The 18,522-nt window shown below is 33.6% G+C and overlaps 1 protein-coding gene across 1 annotated transcript; it reads left to right on the top strand.

Moving 5' to 3' along the window:
- Positions 1-11,209: 11,209 nt before the first annotated feature.
- On the top strand, positions 11,210-17,494 carry LOC118043222 (protein SMAX1-LIKE 8). Its single transcript, XM_035051108.2, has 3 exons — positions 11,210-12,833; positions 14,700-14,943; positions 15,390-17,494. Exons 1-3 carry the CDS (start codon positions 11,575-11,577, stop codon positions 17,292-17,294), a joined length of 3,408 nt encoding a protein of 1,135 aa, XP_034906999.1. The 5' UTR covers positions 11,210-11,574; the 3' UTR covers positions 17,295-17,494.
- The last annotated feature ends 1,028 nt before the right edge of the window (positions 17,495-18,522 follow it).

Genomic DNA, 18,522 nt, shown 5'->3' with positions numbered 1-18,522 from the left:
AAGGTTTCCACAAGCAGGATGGGAATTTCGGGCACAAGGCCAGTTTTTTTTTTTTTTTTTTAAAAAAAAATGATAAGCTTGAATTAAAACAATAAAGGAAAAGCCCTAAAGAAAACTTTTTCAGAGTGCGAGCTATCCATTTCCTATTCAGTAAACACAGTCAAAGAAGCATTCTGACACTCTTGAGGACTAAAATATAAAGTTCTTAAAGCTCTAGAGCACCATGACTCCTCAACACTCTAAATGTTTCTCTTGATTGTCTTTGACTTTGTTTCATCAATGTAATTTTAATTTATTTTATATGATCAATATAAGCTTACATATCATTATTATTAACTTCTCCATTTTTCCAAAACTCAGAACCATATTTTTTAGAATTTATTTAGGAATGATTATACATTGATCTGAAACTTGTTTTTTTTTATATTTCAAAAAAAATTAATGTTTTTTTTATGTTTTTATATTATTTTGGTAAAAAATAATTTTTTAAAAATAAAAAAATTAATTTTAATATATTTTCAAGTCAAAAGCATTTTAAAAAATAACCTCTATCACATTTCCAAACTCAAATATATAAATTTGGTGTATTTTAAGTGTGCATTTGGTAAAACTATATATTGAAAGAGTTTTTTTTTTATTAATATTTTTTTTTAAAAAAAAAGAGCATTAGAAAAGCAATGTAAAACAGTTTTGTAAAATGATCCATGGATGTAAGAATACAAGATCAGACACCAATATTGTCGCTGAGGCTGGGTGTTTTATGATCTTGAGTTATTCAATGGACCCAACCATGACTTCTCTCTTTCCCACTTTCTCAGTCTGATTTTCACATGATCTCGGTGCAGTAGAAAGTGACATATCTATTTCCTAAAACCACTACATCGTCTGTAAATAATGTGTTTTAAAACATACACATATATACTATCCATTCCCGGAGAAAGTGAGAATTTGTCAAAAGTTGGGAAACTAATGGAGGAGGAGTACTAGGTTCCCCACTAGCTGAAAACATATATTCCTATTTAGGGTAAAATTCAAAGCAATAGCAAGTAGTCCACTAAGCCACCGCACCCACCTTGTGCTTGTTCATCTTCACATAGTTTTCCCCTTCAACATCTCCATAATTGCCTCTTTACGTGGAAAAGAAAAACTTTTTCCACAGTTCAAGGATCCCTTCCATGGCCCTACGCATCTCCTACTAATAAACAGGGATCCGCACAATACAAAAAACAGCGACCATTGATTAGATATCGTTGCTTGACTTTAGTGATTGTAGCCATTAAAACATGGTCTCAGTGGAGGCAAAAAACACTATAGCATATGTGTACCAAATATGGCAAAGAAATACAAGTGGGGAGGAGCTTCCACAATTATGTATAGGGCGGGAGTGGTGAGTTTGTTTCAACTATAGACTAAATTATTTAAGCCGGTTAGACGTGAGTGGCCTCTTAATTCTGGCAAGTGGGGTTTCCCTGTCAGAGGCCTTTAAAATCAATGATATCGGTGTCTTGTCTCCGGCCATCTGTATTTTCTTACACTTCCTTCTGGTAAAGAAATTAGTGTCCTGCCAACGGGCATAACAACCGTTTATGGAGGTGGATTCCTGATTACTAATCCTCGAGATTTCTTTTACTGCTCACATAAATGCACGAGGGAGCGGCGTTTGTGTTTCTTGAAGATCAAACCGAGCCACCACTGCCATGTGATTAGTTGTTTATACAAAAATGAGTTTGATACTGGGCCTAGGTAGGATTTAAACACTTTATTAGGAGTTTTGCGTTTAAATTTGGCTTGGACAAGATAGAGATCTGCAATTAAGGAGGGTTATTAATTTCTACCAAGCAATAATTTAATAATTTAAATTATTAGATGATATTTTAAAATATAATTTTTATAATTATCTAACATACCCTTTCAAATAAAAATCTTTTGAACTTGAAATTTGCATAAACTTATACTACATCATGTTTAATTTTTATCAAATAAACGAAGATAGTAAGATTCGAGCTCATAACTACTTGGTCATTAAAGTTCTAATATCATATGAAAAAACTAGTTCAATTTAATAATTTAAATTGTTAGATGAAATTTTAAAATATAATTTATATTATTTTTTAATAATAAAAAAAATAATTGAGGCAAAATCCTGTTGAATACGACGATAGCAGGCAATATCTCGAAGGATTTGAAAAGAATGGCCTGAAGAGTCTTCATAATGGTATGACATGCGAGGGCCTCCTACATGTTTCTGCACTAACACTAATATTTGGCAGCTATGTCCATGTAATTGGAATTGTATCTCCACATAAGATCGCGCCAAAACTTAGACTGATTCTATTGTCGGCCAGGACTCGTACCAACGATCTCTGTCATGGTTATTATACTGTTAATTTCCACTCGCAATTGATGGCAATTTAACTCAGCCAAAAATCCATGTATAATTCTTTTGTTGTTAACTAGTTTTGTGCTTGACAATGGACACGCTATCACATGCATATATACTCGGAATCTCTCGGAGGGATTTAAAAATAAAGAAGCACTCGTGTTTCATGTCGTTTGCACTTTGCCGTCCATGTGCCAAGGCATATCTCCCCACACTATAATATTGCTGGACCTCTTTAATCACAAATAACATGTTCAATAATTCAAGAGAATCAGGTCTCCAATTTTAAGTTTTCATGCAAATCCCATCTCATAAAAGGATAAAAAAAGGGCCATTATAAACGAATATTCAAAAGGATTATCAGTGCACACGAAGCTCAAGCAATAAAGAGGATTGCCATGTTTTTTAAGGAAAAAAGGGACTAACCAACTACCAGTACTGCTTTGAATAATATCGCAGCTAATTATCTAACAACTCCTTAAGTATATTTAGTAAAGAAAAGGGATCGAATTAAGAGAATGATGGGAAAGAAAGCAAGGTATCGGTGCTTTAATTTGTGAAACAAAGAAAAGAAATCAAGAGTGAAGTCAAGTCTATCAACCCTTTATCCGACAAGCACGTCGAGTCATCGTCATGGACTCATAGCCAGAATTTCAGTCTCGGAGTGATAGCAACATTGAATAGATCCATGGCGTCCTTCATCTCAACTAATCAAACATATTTACAAGCCGCAATCTCTAGAAGTTTCATTTCATTGCAGTATAGATCTCATATGCCTTTAAAAATATCTTGTTTAAGTGTTTAACTACTATATATAAGCTTGTCAGTTCCTCTTTATGCAACTGGTAATACTGTTAACATGATCACAAGCTAGGTATCCTTTTAAACTTTTAACTAGTTGCTTTGCACCTGAGCTCTTGCGCATTGGCAGCTATGCTCTCCACACAAGAAAAGAATTTGCTGGGACGTAAAGTTTTGGTGAATAGTTTGCCACGAAAAGTCTGAACAAGCGAATCAAATGTTTGTTTGGTGTACAGAAACTCCTGGTTAGTGCAGTTTAATGTCAAAGGGAAGGCACGATTGCTATGGCTCTTGGTTTGGAATAGCGCGTGTACTTTTGGATGGGTCATTGTTTATGGTGGCGTCCAATTATACCATGTATTTATGCGCACCTCGTCGGCTAGTCCTTTTCCTAAGATACTGAAATTAAAACAAATAAGTATTTCATCATCTCTCAAGAATGCAAGCTGAAGAATTATGGCTATGGAGTCATACTTGCAGCGCAGATGATAAATTTGTAGCTGATGTTGAAGATCTGATGCTGAGAGAGTCTGTGATTGTAAAATTAGAAAGAAACTGATTTCGTAGATTTTGAATATAAAACTACGAATTAAATAGATAATTTTTTTTTTAAAAAAAAATGAAGGGAGAAAAATATACATTTTTTTGGGTGTTATTTGATTGTCTAAGTTTAAATTAAAATGCAAATGATGCAGAGAGTTTAGATGATGATTAATGTAGTAATAAATAAGTGAATATAGAAGAAATGGTTTAGAGTGTGGTAGCGGTTATTTTTCAAAGTATTTTTTATTGAGCAATATATTAAAATAATATATATATTTTTATATTTTTTAAATACTATTTTTTATATTAACACATAAAAATATTATTAAAATATAAAAAAATAATTTAAATAAATTCTTAAAAAACAAATTTTGAAACAATTCCAAACAAAGTCTTAATCAACCAAGTTGTTGAGCAAATTATGTTGTTAATTTAACCATCGCTATAGATTGAATATGGAGAATGGTTCGATTATAGAAAATTCTTAAATCAAACTCATGCTCGAATCACCGATCGTGATGGCTTTGAAAACACTTTAAATTTATGGAAATGGCTAACACTCATGTTCGTGATTTTTTCAACAACCTGGTTTATGACAGGATGGTGGTAACTAACTCAGGTTGAATCCACGAAGGACTCGGGCATTTGATAAGCTTGTGTCATAATTAGTCCTTTATGTTTTAGGATTCGGAGATTTTACATAGGTGATTAGTTTGATTTTTATTGTCTAGCGGCTAGCTAAAAAAAATATTATTACAGTTTTAAGAAAATTATGTAATTGCTAGTGCAATATCTTGATCAATAAAATAAAGAGTATTGGTTTGGATATTTTAATTTCTTACGTTAAATATCATCAATGACCCTTCCTCTGATGCAAGTGCCATGAGGTTGCAAGCAAAATTTTGGTATAATTAAGTGCCTTGAGTTGAATGCTGGTAAAACTTTTGCGATATATCTTCGATGATATAATTAATTGCCGCTATGGCACTCGATAATTGCTTGAAATGTTGGATGCCCTGGTGAAACAATTATTAATCATTCACAAAAACCAATTAAGAAAGGGAAATCATTATTAATCTTAAAAGAATACTCGTTTTTTTTTTTTGTAATTTCAGATTTTATTTTATTTTTTAATTCCAGCATTTAATATTTAATTAATTTGTTAAAAATTAAATTTCATGAATTTTTTAAAAAAAATTATCTTAGTCTTGTGACCTGAATTATAGATTTTACGAGTTAATCTAGTTTATTCAAGTTTTTTTAGTTTTTTTAACTTAAATTATATATTTTTTTAAATTTTATCTTTTAATATTTGAAATAATTAAAAATTATAAGCTATATAAATTATTTTTTATAAAATCATCTTAGGTTTTGCAAATTAAACCAGTTAAGTTAAGTATTTCTGCAATTGATTTTTTCTTCACTGACGGGACTGTAATTTTATTATTTGAGGCAAAAAAAAAAAAAAGATTAAGTGATTGTATGGAAACAACTAGGGGTAAGTAAAAAAACTGAAAAACTGATTAAACAAGGAAAACCAGAAAAAAAAAAAAACCGAACCGTGAAAAAAAATTGATTAAACTGATTAAAATTTTAAAAAAAACCGACTGGTTCGGTTTTATAAGCCTAAAACTAAAAAAACCAAACCGAAACCGGAAAAAAATCAAAAAAAAACCAAGCCAAAACCGAAAAAACTAAGCCAAACTGGAAAAAACCGAACCGAACTAAAATCAACCAGTTCGAATCAGTTTCGGTTCAATTTTAATTTATTTTTGAAAAAAAATTTTATTTTAATTATTTTTTTTAATAAAAATCAAATTAAACTAAAAATAATCATATAGAACAACTGCAGAAAAGGAGAAGTCACAAGTCAATAAGAAAGTGGTTAGCATATACTACATAGAAAAAACATGACAATAAATGACTGCCACAAAGCCTCCATCCGGCCAAACACAAACTTCATCAAGGACAGCGCAACGGCTGGCCCGGTAAATTTTAATAAAAAAAAAAAGGAAAAGAAAAGGGTTAAGATGATGAAGTAATATGAAAAAAAATTGTTCGTCCTTCTGATTATTTATGCCACCCATATTGTGTCGTCCATGATGCATAATTCTCCGCATTTTGACTTGACTAATGCCAGAAAGATGGTGGAGAAACGGCCCCGTCTAATCATCCCTCAGAGGGGAATACCCAACAGGAAATAAAGGGGAAAAGGGGACATTAAGCACGAGATATATGAATAAGTGAGTGCTTTATATTGCAGTGCTTGTTAAAATATATTAAAATAACATTTTTATTTATTTATAATATTTTATATTAATATTATAAAAATCATAATTTGATATTTTTTCAAGTAAAAAATCATTTAAAAAATAGATTATAAAGCAAAAATAAATCACAGGAATAAGATTCAATTCATGCGCATTTGGAGATGGATGGGTCCATAACGAGGTAAAGATAAATAACCATCACTCTTTAAATAAAAAGCTAAAGCTTATTCATGAGCAATGGTGCTCAGCAGTTTTCAATTAATAAATAATAAATAAGAAGTGAGAGGAAAGTTGGATATATATCTCTTGCAAAATATCTAGTAGCTCCATTTTTTATTTTTATTTTCCTGAAAGGTGATGGGCCCCCCAAACATAGGAAATTGGTATTCCGTTGCTGGTCCCCGACAAATCAACCAGAAAAAGTTGATCTCCTTCCCTTTAAATTATTCGCTTGTAGTTTAGCTTCTGCTCTACAGATCCCTATATGAAAGATTTGCTGTGCCAGCAGTAGCATAGAGAGAGAGAGAGAGAGAGAGAGCTAGCTAACAAGATAGGAGAGGGCCACCAATAACGTCCTCATAATAACCTGTTTCTGCTTCCCTTCCCTCTGCTCATACGGTTTAATGACACTGCAAGTTCTTTTTTTTTTTTTTTTTTTTTAATTTTTGTCCATTAGCTTATGCTGGATCTTTCTTATTTGTTTGCGATTTTAAATATTTTAGCTAGCTTTCTTTTTATTTACCATGGAAAAAGTGTTTTTTTATAATCTTTTTGCTTTATTCTAAAAATATTGTTAATTTATTTTTTTTTACTTTATTGATGAAGAATAAGATTATCGATTAATTGATGAAACATATTTTATCCCTTTTTTTTTCATAAGCATGGGTCTGCAATTTTTTTTTTTTCATAAAATTTATGATCTTTTGTATCTGATATTTTATAATTTTTATATAAGATTAATTTCTGTCCAAACATTTTTTCTTTGGCTTTTGAAAATAAAAATAAAAACTCACGTAGAAAAATAAAAAAATAAAACAATCCAGTATAAATTAACAAGAAAATTATCAATTTTTCTTTTATTTTTATGTTTTAAGAAATAATTTGAAAAAAAATATAGCTGGTTAATGAAAAAGAAAAAAACAATTTAAAGCAACAAATATATAAAAAGTTGGAAAAGGAATTTAACAATCTTTTTTAAAATCTTTAATATTTTTTTTGTCAAAACTCCAATCAATTCCTTTGTTTTAAATTGGAGCCAGTTTATTTGCCCCCTCTCCTTAAAAAAATAATATATATATATATATATATATAATATTGGATAAATAGATACAACTCTAAAATTGAATTTATTTATTTTTTCAGTTTGTTTTTCAACAAAAGATACAACGAATTTTAAGCTACATGACGGATAACCTAGAAATAAATTAATGTTTAGGCACCAACAAGACACTTGGAGAAGAGTTTGAAAAGCATCGCACTTTTTATTTATTTATTTATTTATCTGTTGACCATGGACGGTCGTGGACTGATATTTCTGCAAAAAAATGTCTTATAAACCCTAAAAGTACCTCGTAGAATACAGTTTTATCATTAATAAAACTGTTGAAGACGCCCCCCGGTTGCTTTTGCGCACGTCCATTGAGAGCAATGCAATAAACAATTTCTGACCAAGTGAAAGAAATACGAGAGATCTTCCACGCCCAGATTCTAATTCCCTTCCTTTCCCTGTCACAAATTTCCTTTCTATGCCTTTTTCCAGAAATATTTGATTATTATTTGTGGTGGGACAAGAATGTATGTCTCTTTGGCTTTTGAGAGGACAGCAATTTGTCTTTGTTTGAAAATGACATTGCAGCCAGTAAGGTATATGTACACTCACCCGCATGTGATCACGCACTTCTAATCTCTAGCTTTATAATTAAGTAACCCCTCGCAACAAACAATATGCGGACGGAGACTCTTACACGTATATCTAGATAGCTGACCTTCTCCCGCCCTGATCCTGCTCGCCAACCATATCTCATGGTTTTGCGTCTTTGTTTGAGCGATGCTCGACTGTTAGATTCCTTAACTGCATATAACTACCGTTCAAAACAAAAAAAAAAAAAACCATCAATGATTATCCAACTCACCTCGCGCTGATATTTAATAAGGATCCCCGAGAATCTAATAACAGTTATAATTTAAAATGTTTTTTATTTAAAAATATATTAAAATATTTTTAAAAATTTTATATTAAAAATTTTATTTTAAATATAAAAAACATTAAATTTTTAAAAAACATAACTTTAAACGAGTTCTAGAAACTGCATTAATTATTTTTTATAACGTGATCCAACAGTTAAAATAGAAAATAGGGTACGAGGGTGAGGGCAAAAAGAAAGCTTTTACATAAATATTTTTTTTACCGTATTTTTGCTTTTTTTCCTCCCCCTCCCTTTTATTTTTTTTGTGTCCGTGTTCTCTGTGTTTTCCATCTCTTTTGTCTTTATTAAGTTAAAGGGTTTAGACAATCTTCTCTTGCGAAGGCATGGGAATTCTCGGAAAGAGAGTTGAAATATTTTCTTATATATTGAATTTGGAGTTATATTATAGTCACGGGAAGCGTAGTTGCAGTACTCGATTTTCCATATCCTGCTACCTGTGTTTTTGAATTATAAGTAACCTAGGATATATATAACCGTAGCAGCTAGTAAAAACCTTGTCTGACGAGTATCTCTTCCTCTCCTTAATAGTTGAAAGCTCTTGGAAAAAACTTCAAAAAATAACAAAAACAGATTATTAGTCTTTTTTTATATAAAAAAAAATTACTGATAGCGATAGTTAAAAAGAATAGCAAGACATTTACAAATATTTTTTCTTGTGTAAATTGGTCAAAGACAATAACTAAGAATTCCATAAAAATAAAAAATAAAACTAAGGATCCGATTTAATTACTTGATAAATTTGATATAATTTTATTATTTTTTAGATTCTAATTATTTGTTTGAATTGACTTGTTTCTAAGCACTTTTGTAGTTTTAATAGACAGAATTAAGTTCTAATAAAGTACTGCTGTATAGGTTAGGGATGATTTGAGAAACTTTTTTATATATTATTTGAGATTTTATGTTATGCATAGATAGATAGAAAATATAAAAATAAGATCAACTATTTTTACAAAAATTGTTTATATTATTTTTTTAATTACAACAAGGTTGAATAAAACTACTAGTAATTAACTTTCATGAAAAATGAAAAGTTAATAAAACTACTAATAACTAGTTTTATATGAAAAAAAATATATATAAAAATTTTGACGCGTTGAATTATCTGTAGAAGATCGGAGGAGGGGTTATTGATAGATATCTAAAAGAAAGAGACATGTGTCTGTTTTGATTTCGTGTTAAAATTGTTTTTTTAAAATGTTTTTTGTATGAAAATATTTTTTATTTTTTTAAATATTAAAACAATTTAAAAATAAAAATAATTTAAATAAATAAATAATTCAGAAAAACAGTTGAATGACACTCCCATACACATCTTAAATTCAGGAAGCATTAGTTGTCCTGTGTTGGGTACTGTAGTAAAAATATTTTTTAAATAAAAATATATTAATAATTTTTTTTTTAATTTTTTATATTAAAATATCAAGGTTATTAAAAAATAATAAAAATATATTAATTTAATATTTTTAAAACTTCCTCGAATACATATCCAAACACGATTTAAAACCCCACTTGAAACAAGTACTTGGAAAAAAAGAAGGAAAAAAAAACAGCTGAAAAGGGTCTGGCTAAAGTGAACAGAGAGGAAGCAACAAAACACCGCGTCAAATCAAACACCTTTTTTCACCTCTCCCCCACACTTTGAGTGTGTTCAATAGTTTGCTTTGATATTCCACTCTGATGATGAATGGTAAGTGTGCGGTAGTGGGTGCAAGGCTTATTCTCTCCCTGTCATTTTCAACCTTTACGATTTGAAGCGACCCCCCACTCTCTCTCTTCCCACGATCACATGTAAACAATGGATTCGTAACTCGGCCACTTCACTCCGAGCGCGACTCAAGTGCTCTAGAGGTTTTGTTTTTTTTTTTCTAATTATCATGCTCAAATATAATCAAACAGAGGCCGAGAGAGAGAGAGAGAGAGAGAGAGAGAGAGAATTCGCAGATTTAAGCGCTAATGGTTCTTCTACTTGATCTCAAGCTGTGAAAAATGGATTCTCTTCATGGCTTTGAAACTGATCAAGTAAAGATATATACATGTGTTGTTCTTAAGATCTCATTGATCATGTTTAATTATTAGGTCAACTCATCTTTGTTTAATCACTCCGGGACACAATAATCTCTGCTTTGTGAAAAGTGAAGGTTGGTGTCGATAGAATTAGAAAGCTGAACCCTTTTTTCTCTCAAAGGACGGGTGTTCTGTGTGCAGTGCACAGCACAGCACGGTACGGTTTGAGAAAGGGTAAGCAAAACAAGCTAAGGCTATGTTTCTTTTTTTTTACGGTAATTCACTTTTTAAAAAATTACTTTTTAAACTTTTTGTATTTTTTTACTATTAAAAAAATTAATTAATAAAAAATACTTTTTAGTTAAAAAGAATTTAGCTTGGATTCCAAAAAAATATTTTTCTAAAAAATTTAGGAGAAAAACACTTTTTAAAAGTTATTTAAAAAAGTGTTTGTATTCAAAATGTGCTATTTTTAAAAATATTTTTTTAATCTATATTATTTTTCCAATTTTTTTACTAAATTGTATTATTTTTCTAAGAAAATCCAAAAAATTCTACATAATTAAAACATGTTTGCTGTAAACTATAAAAATAAAACTCAAGTATAAGCCAAAAGTATCGTTTTCCATTGGATCCATTACTCCTTTAGATTTTTACCACCTAATAATATAATTCTATAAAAGCGAAACACCCAACTTTTAACTTTAATCAACAACTCAACAGCCAACCAGCTGGGTCTGTTTTACCACCGAGCCAAATTATAACCCAAACACTCGAGTCGACTTGGTGATCTAACTCATCGCTGGGTCAACTCACTAACAGTACTTTTTAAAAACTCATTGACTCTCACCCCCACCCCAACAAAAAAAATTACACGTAAGCAGACAGTGACGTTGACTGTCACTGTTGGTCCACTTAAACAAAGTGGACATGGCATCTCTTTCTCCCTCTCCCCTCTCAACTCTCAAGCTTAGCTTTATGTTATCAAACACCCACACCCACACCCACACCCACACCCTCTCTCTCTCTCTCTGGTAAGCACAGAAACAGAAAGATCTTCAGATATATAGAATCTATACTCACCACCTGTCTCTATCTCTCATATCGGACCCCACGTCTCCCCTCCACCTCCACCACCACACCACCACCTCCTCCACCACCAACACCATCCCATTATATTTAAGTTTTGAACTCCCCTTGCCAAAACACCTACCTCATTCTCTTTTATTTCTTTTTTATAACCCTACTTTGTTTATCTTTCTCTATTAATCAAAGCAAAATATTACACATACATACACACACACATAAAACAAACGTAACGAACTTTTATTTATCTTGTAACTAACTCTCACCGATTTTACGGGCTATGCCTACGCCGGTAACTACAGCGAGGCAATGCTTAACTGAAGAAGCAGGTCACGCGCTCGACGAGGCAGTGAACGTCGCCCGCCGAAGAGGACATGGCCAAACTACGTCGCTTCATGCCGTCTCGGCTCTCTTATCACTCCCTTCGTCACCTTTACGTGACGCGTGCGCGCGTGCGAGGAATTCTGCGTACTCATCGCGACTTCAGTTCAAAGCGCTCGAGCTCTGCCTCGGTGTGTCACTAGACCGAGTGCCGACGAGTCAACTCAGCGATGACTCACCTCCCGTTTCGAACTCGCTTATGGCTGCTATTAAACGGTCCCAAGCGAACCAGAGGAGACAGCCTGAGAATTTCAATCTGTATCATCAAATTCAACAGCAGCAACAACAATCGTCTTCCTCAATTTCCTGTATTAAAGTGGAACTTCAGAATTTGATTCTATCGATTTTGGATGATCCGGTTGTGAGCCGGGTTTTTGGTGAAGCGGGATTTCGGAGCTCCGAAATCAAGTTGGCTATTGTTAGGCCGTTACCGCAGGTTTTTAAATTTTCCTCGTCACGTTTCAAAGGCCCGCCTTTGTTTTTATGTAATTTATTATCAAGCGAGGATCCGGATTCGTTATATTCGGGTCCGGGTCGGAGGGGTGTTTTCAGTTTTCCATTTTCGGGCGGGTTGTTTCTTAACAACAACAGCAACAATGATAATGGGGATGCTAATTGTAGGAGAATTGGTGAGGTTTTAGCAAGAAACAAAGGGAGGAATCCTCTGCTTGTAGGTTTATCTGCTTATCATACACTTGCAAGTTTCAGTGAGATGGTAGAGAAAAGAAAAGAGAATGTCTTGCCTGTTGAGTTATGTGGATTAAGTGTCATCTGCGTGGAAAGTGATGTTAATAAGTTTATAACAAGTGAGAATTTTGATAAAAAGTGTGTGGATTTGAGGTTTGAGGAGTTGGGTCAATTTGTGGAGAAAAGTTTAGGACCTGGGTTGTTGGCGAATTTTGGTGACTTGAAGGCATTTGTTAGTAACGACGATCATAATAATGGTATGGATGATGCCGTTAGTTATGTTATCGAGAAATTGACAAAGTTGTTGCAGTTATATGGAGGAAGAGTGTGGCTTATCGGTGCGGCGAGCTACGAGAACTATTCCAAGTTTGTTGGAAGATTTCCTTCCACTGAAAAAGATTGGGATTTGCAGCTCTTGCCTATCACTTCTCTCAGGACTCCTTCCGTGGCTGAATCTTATCCCAGGTCAAGGTAAAGTGGCCTTTCTTGCATTCCGTACTAGTATTTGTTTAGATTTTATAGATATGTATGAATGCATGCAAGTCATTTTTTAATGGTTTTTGAATTTAGAATTGGTTGTTAAAGTGCTAGCAGTTCGCTCTGGGTTGTTTCTATCATGATCTTTTTAGGGGGACATGATTGTTTTTTTTACTTGACTTGTAATTTAAAATAGTCTCTGTTTTTTCTGATAGAGTCTCCAGCCAATTGTGAAAGCATCTCCAAGCCATGCCTAGTTAAATTAGTGATGTTATTGTAGTGGTATGTGATGCAAGACAAAACAATCTTATTTCTTTGGTTATGTTTCAGTTATTTTACTTTCCATTACCGAGTACAAAATTATGTATGCGAACTCAGTGGTTACTTACCAGTTAGGGTGATATGATCTTAATTGGGTTGTCTTGGCCATATCCTTTTTATGAGATGCGCTAGTTGGAGATCAATGCAACTTTCTATTGCATCATGCATTTAGGTGATTTTATGTTGAGTTTCTCATTCTGTCAAATATGCCTGTAGTCCTTCAGAGTACTAAACGAGGTATGTGATTTCATTTCCTAGTTGAGTGAATGTTTCACGTATAAGTTTATCATAACTCAATAATTTCCACAATTCAGTCGAATACGCTAGCCTCTTTCTCTTAGAAATGGTCCCCTTTTTAATTTGAATCAAATTGTTAGCTGAGGTGCATTGCCATTTCTTGCCCGCTGTTACATTATGAATACGATAATGGTGCTTTTCTTTACCTTGGCCGCATCCTTTACCAGAGTTCCACTGGTTAGGATTGTCAATTGAGGTGAGTTTATCTAAAATTTCTTGCTTTGCATACGATGTTTAAAAAATTTTTATGACTTAAAATTAGTCCAGAATATTACTGGTGCACAATCATGCATGGATTTGGTAGCAAGGTATCAGACTGTTAACGATGTTGTCTATTAAAGGGCACTAAGAGGATCATTTTCCATATAGTAGATTAAGATTTTTTCAGCTAAAGGGAATTATGGGAGATGTATAATTTACAATTTTCATATTCTAAACCGTATTTGAAGCAAAAGTATCAATTGAAATATATTATTACTGCACGAGCCACAAAATCTCTATAATATGAAATCTTAATCGATTCAAACCGTAAATGTTTTTCTTCGCATTAATAACTTATTCATCTTTTAATTTCAGAACAATGTTTTGGATCTCTTAAAACATGCACTACCAGATACCTTTTAGTCTTGGAAAAAAAAATTCGCTGTTAAATTTTCTTCAACTATTTCTTGCTCTCCGCTTGATGGTCAAGTACTCCCTTGCTCTCTCTCCCTGCTTTATTAGTTTGGTGCCAGACCAGTGGTGTCTTAAGCCATGGTATCATTCATCCCATAGCCATCTTTATATTGTGTACATGCACGCTTCTTCTGGAAAGTCTCAGGTAAAGTTGTCATCCATAGGTGAGTACTTTCTGTAGTCTACCAGATGCTCACATACTGCCATGGACACTTGTCTCTGCCCCCACAGTAATTAGCCAACAACTTCTCATTTTAGTTTGTCTTTTGATCTTTCAAAATCAACTGTGTAAATTAGCATGAAAGAGCATTTTCATTCCATAAGTTGAATTACGCAAATAGCTATTTCTTTTATACAGTCTCTTGTTTTGGTGACAATAATAATAATTCATCCTTGAGGTATTCATGTTTTTCAGGAGCTAAAAATTCCCTACCATTTTAAGGTCCTTTTTGTCTGAGCATGTGGACCTTCCTTACATAGGCTGTATGCATGTGTATGATTTCATTTTAACCTTCAATCGTTTATAGCCTATATTCTCACAGTTTCGTCTTCATGCTATAATTGCAGCTTGATGGAGTCATTTGTTCCATTCGGTGGGTTCTTCTCTACACCTTCTGACTTGAATGTCCCTTTAAATAGATCATGCCAGTATTTACCCCGTTGTCATCTATGCAATGAGAAGTGCGAACAAGAAATACTTTCTGTTTCAAAGGGAGGATTCATTGGTTCAGTAGCAGACCAGCACCAATCTAGCTTGCCTTCTTGGATGGAGATGGCTGAAATTGGCACAAACAAGGGACTGGATGCAAAGGTGTGTATCGTTTTTAACTTCCAAATAGAATATGCTCTTTTATTTTAACTAGAGATGACTATGCTGTTGTCCAAGTGTTGAAATGCAATATATTGTGGTTCGTAAATGTCTGAATCACTACATAGGACATCATATGTAGTTAACCTGGCACCCATCTGGTCTCATTGGAAATAGAATTTATGCACCAACATGTCTAGGATTACAACATTTACAATCTGATTGCAGGATTCTTATTCTAAACCCAACTTCCCTGTTAGGAACAGTGAACTTAACTAGGCTCTATGCTTTTGGTGTAAAGTTTTGGACAAGACCTGGTTAACATTTCTTTCTTGCGGGATGAATGGAGGGAAAATTATCCTAGAACATTTGATTTAACATACTGCATTAACTTATAAAGAATTTTTGCTGTAACCATATAAAAACCATTTCATACCTTTTCAGTGCAGACCAGAGATGATGGAATGGTATTGAGTACCAGAGTTGCAGGTCTGCAAAGGAAATGGGACGGTATATGTCAGCGTCTTCATCACACCCAACCACCTGGGTCAAATACTCATCCCCCTCAGTTTCCAGCTGTCGCGGGCTTTCAGCTGGTCGAGGATGAAAAGGAAGATGCTGAAAATCTCAGCAGCAAAGTTACAAGTGCACTGCCAAATGGAAACAGATGTGTGAAGGTAAATTCATACATTCCCTCTGACTTACAGAAGACATCGAGAAAGCAGTTAGGTTTCTCTCTTCCTGTTGTTTCTGAGGCTAGGAGTGATAGCATTCTATCCAAGCAATGGGAAAAACCTTCCAAAGAAGAAGATCCCGGGTCGAGTGGCCTCAGATCTCCATATAGTTTTTCCAATTCATGCACGGTTGATGGTAGTCAAGCATCTCCTACATCCGTGACTTCTGTGGCCACAGATTTGGGGTTGAGGATAAGTTCTATTGGTAATGAACTGAAGAAAACTGTAAACCAAAACCACATGGAGCTTCCACAGGACTTGTCAGGTTCTTTTTCAGCAAACGTTGATCTTGTGCATGGGAGTATCTCTGACCATCGGGCTCGATCATCATCATCTTCTTCTCCTGTCTTTGGTGGGCAGTTTGATCCCAGTAATGCAAAGATGCTCTTTAGAGCTGTTTTTGAAAGAGTTGGCTGGCAAGATGAAGCAATACGCATTATTAGCCAAACAATTGCTCACTGCAGGGCAAGAAATGAGAAACGCCAGGGAGCAAGTCTCAGAGGGGATATTTGGTTCAGTTTCTGTGGACCTGATAGATGTGGGAAAAAGAAAATTGCTTCCGCCCTTGCTGAGATCATATATGGAAGTAGGGAAAACTTTATTTCTGCTGATTTAAGTAGCCAAGATGGGATGGTTCATGCCCACATGGTCTTTGACCGCCCAGAGATGAGTGGCTACACTGTAAAGTTTAGAGGGAAGACCGTGGTTGATTTTGTTGCTGGGGAGCTGTGCAAGAAGCCCTTGTCCATTGTGTTTCTTGAAAATATAGACAAGGCAGATGTGCAGGCTCAGAAGAGCTTGTCGCATGCTATTCAGACTGGTAAATTTGCAGATTCCCATGGGAGAGAAGTTGGAATCAGCAATGCAATATTCGTGACAACCTCAACATTGACAGAGGATAAAGTTAGCTCTTCTAGCAATGATTTCTCCACCTATTCTGAGGAGAGAATATTGAAAGCCGAAGACTGGCCAATGAAGATATTAATTGAACGAGTTCTTGATGAAAAAATGGGCCAAATTATTACTCCAATCACTGTGAAAAAGGACATCCCAAGTTCTATCTTTTTGAATAAAAGAAAGCTGGTTGGGGCAAACCAAAATCTTGACCGCCAAGAAATCACGGAGATGGTTAAACGAGCTCATAAGATGTCAGCTAGGAATCTAGATTTGAACCTTCCCGCCGGAGAGAATGACTTGCTAGACACCGATGATGGAAACTCTGATAATGATCCTGAATCTGATAACTCCAAGGCTTGGTTGCAAGGTTTTCTTGAACAAGTGGACGCAAGAGTGTTTTTCAAGCCTTTTGATTTTGATGCTCTTGCCGAGAGAATATTGAATGAGGTTAACGGGTGCTTCCACAAGATTGTAGGCTGGGAATGTTTGCTAGATATTGATCCAAAAGTCATGGAGCAATTACTTGCAGCTACCTATTTATCCGATCAAAATAGAGTGGTTGAGGACTGGGTAGAGCAAGTTCTTGGTTGGGGATTTGTGGAAGTTTTGAGAAGGCACAGCCTGAATGCAAATTCTATCGTAAAACTTGTTGCCTGCAAGAGCTTATTTTTGGAAGGACGCATGCCAGGGGTTTACCTTCCGGCAAAAATCATTATCAACTGATGCCTTCATAAAGGGCTATTCGTGTATAATTTAGCATTTAGGATCTAGTAGCTTCTGTTTAGCCTCTCAATCCCATTAATTTTAGGGGGTTTTGCAGGATAGGTATGTGCAACTGTGTATTATGTATAATCTGCGGTTAGTGCCTGTGTGGTATGTCATCTACTTGTTAAATACATAATTAGATTTCTTCATTGCTTTTATCCCTACTGTTGAAGTACCTTTTTTTTTTTGGTAATGCTGCTGGGGTTTGTGTTATCTTAGCAGACACCAATACGAGAAAAGTCATGTTCCTCTCAGCAGAAATGCCATGAAGTAGACTTTTTTTTTTTTTTTTGGGTATTAGCTTCATTTACAGGATGTCTTGAAGTGAGCAATATAAGAAAACCAAAAGGCCCTCTTGTTATCGTTGTTGTTTTGGGGGTGGCTACGTTTTTTGACACGATGCTAGCTATATGACCCGCGTGATGTTGCGAGTTAATTTTTTTTATATAAAAAATATAAAAAAAAAATTAAAATTTAAAATTTTTAGATTTTTTATGTAAAGCTATACCTAAGAATTATGGATTTTGTTGTAACACCTCACTTAAGAGTAATATTTATAATATTAATAAAAAAAATTGAACTTGTATAAGTGAACTTGGCTGTAATACCAGACCCATGAATATTGGATGTGGATCTGGCTATGAGATCGTGTCATAAAAGTGTGATAATTAAATAGATTAATTAAACAAATAAAGAAAAAAAACTAATGAAGAAAAGGAAAAAAATTTGAATTAATTGGGTTGACCCTTTAAATCAGGTTATCACATAAAACCTGGGATTTACATCGTGAAAGTTTGATAACTAAATAGAAAAAAAATGACATGTTTACCCATAATTAACTTGGTTAATCCATCAAACCAAGATAATTCGTCAAGCTCAGGATTCGTGTCATGAAAGTCTGATAATTAAATATAAAGAAAATTAACTTTAACAAACTAAACTAAATGAAAAAAATAATTTAAAAAAATTCGGGTTAACTCGTCAAATCAGGTTAACCCACTAAACCCGAGATCCATATTATGAAAATCTGATAACTAAATAAAAAAAATTAACATTAACAAACTAAATCAAATAAAAAAATCATTAAAAAAAACAAAAAAAAGAAGAAAAACAATTATATAATTATAATTATAATTATAATATATTAATAAGTAGGAAAGTAAAAAGTGTGGGAAAACTACAATAG

This window comes from Populus alba, chromosome 10 (assembly GCF_005239225.2).
Source record: "Populus alba chromosome 10, ASM523922v2, whole genome shotgun sequence".
Lineage (NCBI taxonomy): Eukaryota > Viridiplantae > Streptophyta > Magnoliopsida > Malpighiales > Salicaceae > Populus > Populus alba.
Note: the sequence above shows the minus strand (reverse complement) of the source record. Positions and strands in the feature narration are given on the sequence as shown.